The sequence below is a fragment of the Oncorhynchus keta genome, chromosome 14, assembly GCF_023373465.1.
Source record: "Oncorhynchus keta strain PuntledgeMale-10-30-2019 chromosome 14, Oket_V2, whole genome shotgun sequence".
NCBI lineage: Eukaryota > Metazoa > Chordata > Actinopteri > Salmoniformes > Salmonidae > Oncorhynchus > Oncorhynchus keta.
In genome coordinates, this window is record NC_068434.1 from 39,788,281 (window position 1) to 39,797,365 (window position 9,085).

At 45.9% G+C, this 9,085-nt stretch overlaps 1 protein-coding gene across 5 annotated transcripts in view; it reads right to left on the minus strand.

Moving 5' to 3' along the window:
• Positions 1-1,384: 1,384 nt before the first annotated feature.
• Positions 1,385-9,085, minus strand: part of LOC118393401 (calcium-activated potassium channel subunit alpha-1-like) — a 19,262-nt gene continuing 11,561 nt past the window's right edge. For 3 of the 5 annotated variants that reach the window (XM_035786040.2, XM_035786041.1, XM_035786043.2), the window contains 8 exons: positions 8,510-8,645; positions 7,153-7,377; positions 6,447-6,717; positions 5,383-5,481; positions 4,965-5,095; positions 4,288-4,482; positions 2,264-2,367; positions 1,385-2,194 (listed from right to left, as the gene is read on the minus strand). In XM_035786040.2, the coding sequence (XP_035641933.1) occupies positions 2,065-2,194; positions 2,264-2,367; positions 4,288-4,482; positions 4,965-5,095; positions 5,383-5,481; positions 6,447-6,717; positions 7,153-7,377; positions 8,510-8,645 (1,291 nt within the window). In that variant the 3' untranslated portion in view covers positions 1,385-2,064. Of the gene's footprint in view, positions 2,195-2,263; positions 2,368-2,524; positions 3,727-4,287; positions 4,483-4,964; positions 5,096-5,382; positions 5,482-6,446; positions 6,718-7,152; positions 7,378-8,509; positions 8,646-9,085 lie in introns of those variants that run through there. The other 2 variants (XM_035786042.2, XM_052461756.1) reach the window with 2 other exon arrangements.

The window sequence follows — 9,085 nt, forward strand, 5'->3', positions numbered from 1 at the left end:
TCTCCCCATAAGAGAACCTTTCAAATAACAGGTTTTGGTTCCAGGTAGAACAATTTCTACAGAGGGTTCTACTTGGAACCCAAAAGGGTTTTCCTATGGGGAAAGCCAAAGAACCTTTTTGGAATCCGTTTTTCTAAGAGTATCTGCTATACATGACACACACCACCAATACATTCACACCCACACCACCCTGTTTTTATATTCAACATACACACACTCCTAGACACACTGCAAATACAAATGAACTAAAAAAAATGCATAGGCACACTCACAACTGAAAACCCACTGCTCACACAAACTCACTTTCACGGCACTCTCCCGCAGGTACACACTTGCATGCTACATGGACCCGTAACATAGCTGGGAATGTTCTGTTGCTGCATGGACCCGTAACATAGCTGGGACTGTTCTGTTTGCTGCATGGACCTTGCTACATGGAACCGTAACATAGCTGGGACTGTTCTGTTGCTGCATGGCTGAGCAGTGTGTGTCAAGGTATCTTTCTGACGAGTGTGTGTTCTGGGAACAGCATCTGTGTTGTCATCGGCCACTCTCTCACACTCTTTTCTCTTTCCCTTTCATCACTGTCCAGCTCTCTCTCTCTATATATATATCTCAGTCTCTCTGTTTCAGCACAGTGCAGCCATAAAACTGTCAACAGCTCATCTAGAGCAGAGTGAGGAAAAACTCAAGCATGAAGCACTGTCAGAAATATCCCCTTTCTGGCATGGATTTGCACATCTCATTTTTCTGAGTGACAAAGTATATAAACATACTTGGAGGAGCTGGGCCTGGCTTGGCAAGTGATCCTCACTACTCTGGTTTAGTCGGGTGGAGGAGTAGGGATTTGAACATTACTGTTTGATCTACAGGGTCCACAATCTCTTCTGGTGGTGATGAACGATGAGTCAAGTCAGATGGAGGGATTTTCATTTGCAATGCTATACAGTCTATGATAATTTGGGGTTAGCCAGAGGCAGCTTTTGTCCTACATACACGTAAAGTTCTCTGAAGACTGTGTGTGTTTTTGCAGACAGACAGACAGGTGTGTGTTTGTGTGTGTGTGAGCCCAGACAGGAAGTGGGTCAGCCTGAGCGGAGCGGCAGACGACTGGTGTCCTTCAGCGTCTCCTTTTCTCCTCCTCCTGGGCAGGCAGTGCTGACAGGTGACTGATGGGGTGACACACACCTGTCAGTGCTTAGTCTCCCCGCACTGACAGACACTGACAGGAACGCCACCACCACAAACACACACACACACACACACACACACTGACTGGGATGCCACGAGACAAACACACACGCAAACTCAGAGACACACACAGCCCTTGAACCAACTCAAGTACAGCACAGTGTGTGTGTAGAAAAACTTGCCTCAGTTCACCGAAGTTTAAATATAGTTCTATTTTTGCATGTTGACTTAAACAAACCATAAACAGACAAACCATTGGGGCGGCAGGTAGCCTAGTGGTTAGAGCGTTGGACTAGTAACCGAAAGGTTGCAAGATCGAATCCCCGAGCTAACAAGGTAAAAATCTGTCGTTCTGCCCCTGAATAAGGCAGTTAACCCACTGTTCCTGGGCCGTCATTGAAAATAATAATTTGTTCTTAACTGACTTGCCTGGTTAAATAAAGGAGAAAAAAAATACATTTTTATTATAAATAACGGTATAGGAATAATAAACCATACATGTCAACCTAAAGCTACATTATAAAAACATGTCTCTAACCCTATGCAAACAATAATAGCCAAAGTCAAACACTGTCATGACTCCTACTGTACGGCATTGATATTCATAACCAGTACAGTATAGAAGAAACACTCACAATACAGGTTGTAAATCATCTCTCTCTCCTAAACTACCACCATTGTGCCCTTGAGCAAGGCACTCCCAGTGTGTCGTGTTTTGCTGTGGTTGGGTACTGTGTCAGCAAAAAGAAGAATTTCCATTCAAAGATGTATAAAGACTTTCTAAAGAGATTTACGTAAATCAAATTGATAGTGTTCCGTTTGGAGTCATTCATCTTGTGGTGTCCAAGCAGAGGGCGGGGTGGTAGGGGAGGTTCATAGGCGGTGACTGATGGTCTTGGCTCTCCTCAGGGTGAGCAGGTGACTCTGGTGGAAGGGTACAGAGCAGAAGACTCTGTCTGAAGGCAACAACAGGAGCTCTGCTGACGGGTTGGTGATTACAAACCTGCAGAGACAGTGGTACAGTAAGTGTGTGCCAACAGCAGAGGGAAGAGCAGCAGCATAGGTAGTGTACCTCTTCATGGAGGGGTTAGGTGGGTCCAGCAGGCGATACAGCCCGAAACACAGGATCTCCAACGAGTCCAGAGCCTGGCAGAACAACTCCTTGAAGTCCTCACACTGCAGAGGATATGGATGATAGGGAATCACTAGGACGTGTGTGTAGGTGGGCCTGTTTCTAGAACCGATGCACTGTGGGTTAGTGTGTGCGTGTCTATATACACTGAGTGTACAAAGCATTAGGAACACCTTCCTAATTTTGAGTCCCCCCCTTTCCCTCAGAACAGCTTCAATTCGTCGGGGCATGGACTCTACGAGGTGTCGAAAGCGTTCCACAGGGATACTGGCCCATGTCGACTCCAATGATTCCCACAGTTGTGTCAAGGTTGGCTGGATGTCCTTTTGGGTGGTGCACCATTCTTGATCCACACGGGAAACAGTTGAGCCTTCTACTACTAAACCCCAGTTCAAAGGCACTCTTTTGTCTTAGCCATTTTAAAATATTTATTTAACTAGGCAAGTCATTCCCCCTCTGAGTGGCCCACATGCAAAATCCATGTCTCCATTGTCTCAAGGCTTACAAAATACTACTCTAACCTGTCTCCACTCCTTAATCGACACTGATTGAAGTGGATTTAAGTGACATCAATAAGGAATCATAGCTTTCACCTGGATTTACCTGGTCAATCTATGTCAGAGAAAGAGCAACTCTTCCTAATGTTTTGTACACTCAGTGTAGATGTGTGTCCATATAGGTGTATACTGCATGACCAAAAGTATGTGGACCCCTGCTCGTTGAACATCTCATTCCAAAGTCATGGGCATTAATATGGAGTTGGTCCCCCCTTTGCCGCTATAACAGCCTCCACTCTTCTAGGAAGGCTTTCCACTAGATGTTGGAACATTGCTGCGGGGACTTGCTTCCATTCAGCCACAAGAACATTAGTGAGGTCGGCACTAATGTTGGGCGATTAGGCTTGGCTCACAGTCGGTGTTCCAATTCATCCCAAAGGTGTTCGATAGGGTTGAGGTCAGGGCTCTGTGCAGGCCAGTCAAGTTCTTCCAAACCAATCTCGACAAACCATTTCTGTATGGACCTTGCTTTGTGCACAGGGCTATTGTCATGCTGAAACAGTAAAGGGCCTTCCCTAAACTGTTGCCACAAAGTTGGAAGCACAGATTCGTCTAGAATGTCATTGTATGCTGAAGCGTTAAGATTTTCCTTCACTGGAACTAAGGGGCCTCATCACGACTCAGGATAAGACCCAAATGTGGATAGTACAATTCTCAGAATATTTATTATAACAAAGTTGGCCGGCAAAAGGCAGGTCGTTGGCAGGCAGAGGTTTGTAAACCAGGTCAGAGTCAGGCAGGTACAGGACGGCAGGCAGAGGTTTGTAAACCAGGTCAGAGTCAGGCAGGTACAGGACGGCAGGCAGGCACAGGGTCAGGACAGGCAGAAGGTCAGAACCGGGAAGACTAAAAAACAAAAACTTTGAGAACAGGAAAAACAGGAAACACGCTGATATGACCTGACAAGACAAGACGAACTGCCAACAGACAAACAGAAAATGCAGGTATAAATACACTGGAGACAATGGGGAAAAATGGAGGGTACCTGGTGGGGGGTGGAGACAAGCACAAGACAGATGAAACAGATCAGGGGGATGACAGGCCTAGCCAGACCATGAACCGAAGCAGTTCCGTTCTCGTGTGAGCTTGTCTGACCTACCTCTTCGTTCCTGAGCTGTTGTTGCTCCTAAACATTTCCACTTCACAATAACAGTACTTACAGTTGACCACGGCAGGGCACAAATTTAACAGACTGATTGTTGGAAAGGTGGCACGTTGAAAGTTAATTGACTTCTTCAGTATGGGCCATTCTACTTCCAATTTTGGCTATGGATATTGCATGGCTGTGTGCTCGATTTTATACACCTGTCAGCAATGGGTGCAGTTGAAATCACCAAATACACTAATTTGTCCACATACTTTTGTATACATAGTGTATGTCTGCGTGTGTTAGTAGTAGAAACTCACAGCGAGGCTACAGAGAGGCTCATCCTGCAGTGCCAGCTGTGCCAGTTTGGAGCGTTGGCGCAGAGCCCACATCTTCACGGACATCTCCCCTCCCCGCAGCTGGTTGTCCTCTGCCAGCTGGGCCTCCAGTAAGGGGGTGTCGCCACCCGTCACCAGCGTACAGATCAGACCAGGCACGTTGGCGTTGAAGTACGTCTACACACCACAGATCACAAGGTTAGATCAAGTTAGCTATTGGTTCTTTTAGCTAACCCTCAGCTCACAGTGACACTGTGTGTTCTACCCAAGGCCAATAACTAGAAATAGAGTTCCCCCGCCCTGTTAAAATATACAGGCAGTTTTTCAGGTTAGTTGACTGGTTAGCTAGCTATCTTGGGGAGGCTATCAATCATCCACCATCTATGGTGCTCCAAATGCATGATCTTATAGCATTGAGAAAAGTAAAACATAAGTGGTATCATGCGTCCCAATGGTAATAATACTTTCAAGCCGTGAATTATAGCACTATTATAATCAACTAAGTAGTACAACTATTGATGAATTACTATTGCTATGGATTGAATGCTTTCCAAATGGCTATGGCTATGCCTATGGATAGCTGGTCAAAAATAGTGCCCTATATAGGAAATAGGGTGCAACTTAGTACTCGGCCGTTGTGTCCTGTTCTGTCTACTCACGGCTGCCATGAGAGAGTCCAGTAGGTCGACAGAGAAGACGGAGCCTACAGAGAAGGCCTGGCTCAGGGTCAGGCTGGAGGAGTCCTCTTGGCTGTCCGCCTCGTTCACAAAGCACACGTTAGAGCTGTTCACTGGGGAAGAAAGGGACTAGTTAGTAGCCTAATTACAGTACAGTCATTATAGAGGTCAGTGAAAGTTTCTGATTGGTCTAAAAGTTTTCATTTAAACAGGGATCGCTGTGAATAATAATACTGTACTTTTTTTTTATTTATAGAATCAATTGTCACCATTCATCTATAACTACATGGTATTTACTGGTTTTCTCTGACCATGTGACCAGACCAGGAACGTCAGGAAAAAGAAATCCTGTCCCTGTTTCGATGTAGCAAACCACTAGGGAGTGAAATAGGCACAATACCCAGCTCTACCAGCAGAGGGACAGTGGTGCCGGCGCTGTGAGCAGGGGTGACCTCAGCCTTCTCGGGTATCGTAGGGATGTGGGAAAAGTCTAGTGTGTCTGCACAACACATGTTACAATGGCACACACTGAACACAACAACTACAGAAGTATAAATCAGTGATACACATCTATACCATTTTGACTTTACATTTTGGTCATTTTAGCAGACGCTCTTATAGTCAGTCAGTGTAATCAACTAAGGTAAAACCTTCAAACGAATGGGATTCCCAAAAGCATTTGCATAACATGATTGGTAAAACAGTGATTATTTTGTCACTAAACACGTGAACATTTCCGGTATTAGTGTGTATTACTAGGACATTATGCACCAATGTCCCCTACAAAACAATAACCCGACTTCAACACACACACACACACACACACACACACACACACACACACACACACACACACACACACACACACACACACACACACACACACACACACACACACACACACACTCCTGTAGTACAGATAAACAGTCATTGATTGGCAGCCCAGGCGGGTCGGTCCAGCCACTGTATGGCTCCAGTGAGACAGCATGCCTTAATTATGGATTAATTGTGTCATTAGCACATTCTGCTGTTGGCGACACATTGAGCCTGTCAAGGTTAATTACTGGAACATGTTTATTTTCTGTCAGCTTCTGTGGCAGGCTGTCGCGTACACACACAACACCCAACACACAGAAACACTGAGGTTCACACACATACACACATACATACACACACACATTCGCTCACACAATTCCCAGAACATTTCTGCTCAGCCTTCAGGACTTTCCCTCAGCCCCTGTCTGTCTGTCTGACCACAATCTGTATGGCGCTCATACCACGGACATGACACACACACTCTTCACAGACAATATAAACACACACATAATCACTCCTCACACTGAGAGTCCAGCCTTGAGCCAAGCCAACTAATCGAATATTAAAGCAGCCAACAAACATTTAACAGTAATATTCTCCCAGACCCCTGAACATTCTCCATGAACCTCTCTGGTCCCTCTCACTGACCGTGGCTCGGACCATGGTTATGACCACCAAACCCATGACCAAGCTCCAGCCCCTGTCCGTGGCCGTGACTTTGAGTGTGACTGAGTGTGCAGTGTGGGCCTGGTTCGGGGCTGAAGCGGATGTGGTAGAGGTTGACACAGAAGTGGATGGTCTCCTTATCCTGCATGGAGGGCTCAATGTCGCTGGAGCTGGACAGAGAGCTGAGGACCACCACCATGGCACAGCGCTCCACACTCAACGCACGCAGGTCTGCCCCACACAGAGGAGAGCCCTGGGGGAGAGAGTGGGGAGGGGGGAGACGGAATGAGAATAGGGATGGGGTGAGGGGACAGGGGGAGTCAGGCAAGGCTAGAGGACTGATACGTTCTATAGTCCCTAGACACCTCTTCTACCTAGTTAGTCTCTTTACTAGTCATTCTAGCGAATAGAGTATCCTGACCAGAGGAGGCTGGTGGGAGAAGCTACAGGAGGACGGGCTCATTGTAATGACTGGAATGGAATCAAGCACATCAAACATATGGACCCCCCTTCCATTTATTCCATTCCAGCCATTGCAATACGTCTGTCCTCCTATAGCTCGTACCACCAGCCTCCTCTGATCCTGACCTATGCCTGTCGTGTATGTCAGCAAAAAGTCAAGTTTCTGTAGAATAATGGATAGATTTCAGATCTATTATAGAGTATTCCCACATGTCCAGAGACTCACAGGCAGGAAGTAGATGTGGGGAAAGTATTGTATGTTGGGCCACTCCCTGCTGAAGTAGTGTGGGTCTCCCAGGAAGACGACCGTCCTCAGCTCTGGGGCCGTCAGGCTGCTGGCCCTCAGCGGCATCATGAAGTCCCCCAGGCCCAGCAGGCTGGAGCCCCCGTCCCCAAAGACACACACCACCACGTGGTCCTGCAGTGCCAGGGTACTGGCACTCTGTCTGGTCTGAGGAGGATACACACAAATGCATGACTGGAGATGTTTATTATGTTATTATTACATGCATCTACTCTAGCTGGCTAGGTACAAGTAAGCTAGTGCCAGTGTGAGACAGTGAGTGTGATCCTAATAGTGCTGAGAAATTAGTACTTTTTGAGGACGGTTCGGTTTCGGTTCGATTCTTAGAAAATGGTCACGGTTTTTGATTTCAGCTTAAAAAAAATAAGTCATTTTGAAAAATGTACATTCCAAAGCCAAATATAGTGAACATTCAATTGCCAAAACATTGAAAATATTCCATTGTCTCCGTCAGGTCCACATTGGGTAGACATCAACAGAAAAATATTACATTATTTTATTTAAATTACTATTTTATTTAATGACTTTATTATTTTTAAAGTGATCATCTCTGTTCAGTCAGTAGCAGCCATTCAGCCAGCCAGACAACATTATCTCTGTGCACCCCAAACTGTACTGTCTTTAGTCCTCCTATTTAGCTCGTCTAGACTGCCTAAATGTGCTGCAGAGCTGTCTGATGAAATCATTTAGCTAGTTCTTCAAAGTAGATAACACACACATTCAGGAATCAATCAAATCAAATGTATTTATAAAGCCCTTTTTACATCAGCCAATGTCACAAAGTCCTATACAGAAACCCAGCCTAAAACTCCAAACCGCAAGCAATGCAGATGTAGAAGCACTGTTTCTATCCCTCTCTCTCTTCTTGTTGTGTTGTGTACGTTCCTCTCTCATGCAGTCTAGGCGGTCTGTGTGTATCTTACCAAACATAGTAAGCGTATAAGTGTCCGAGACAGAAATAACAGGCGCAATGGATTATGGTCATTGTAGTTAATTAAGGCGTTTCTGCGCTGAACTAGGTTGAATATTTGCTTAGTGAAAACTACAACTCCCTTCAGCCCAGAGTCGCACATAGTTCTTGACTTGATTTCTCTCGTGAATTATTTGATTTCTCTCTAGAGAAACGACACGTTGGGCTCACATAAAAAATAAACTAGATGGAATTCAAGTAATTGAACCGACGTCGGTCAATTAGTTGTTTAATAACCGGAATAAAAAATACATGTTAATCGCTCACCATTAGTGCCTAATTGCCTATCTGTCCATGTCCCAGTCTTACCAGTGAGATGTCCTTCAGGGGAACAGGTGGGCACCAGTGGAACAGTCCTGTAGAGTCCAGCCCCACCTCCTGCTGCTCCTCCTGCTGCTGCTGCTCCCACACACACTCCCTCTCTCGAAGAGTCTCTCCCTCTGGGCTATAGCAGAGGACACACACACAAACACAAGCCTCAGAGAGTGTAGGGAAGGAAGAAATGGTGGAGGGAGAGAAGACAGGAGAGGCACACAGACTCATGCATGCAGACATATTACATATACACTGTCCAACCACTCTGGATGTCAAGAGCACAAAAGGGAAAATGAAAGGTATCCACTTGGGTAGTGGAATCACAGATAAAAAAGGGTGGTGACGAGACCGGAGAGACGGAGAGAGATAAAGAAAGAGAGGGAGACAGGAGTGAGAGGGATGGGGGGGAAGAGAGAGAGGAAAGAGAGACACGGAGATAGAAAGAGAGAGAGAGCAGGGAACTACAATTTATTGAATCTGTATTCTGCTCACTAATTTACCTTCTGACCGTGCTCTCTTCTCCCCCCTCTCTACTCCTCCCTCTCTGTCCTCTGACAGGATCTCCCAATA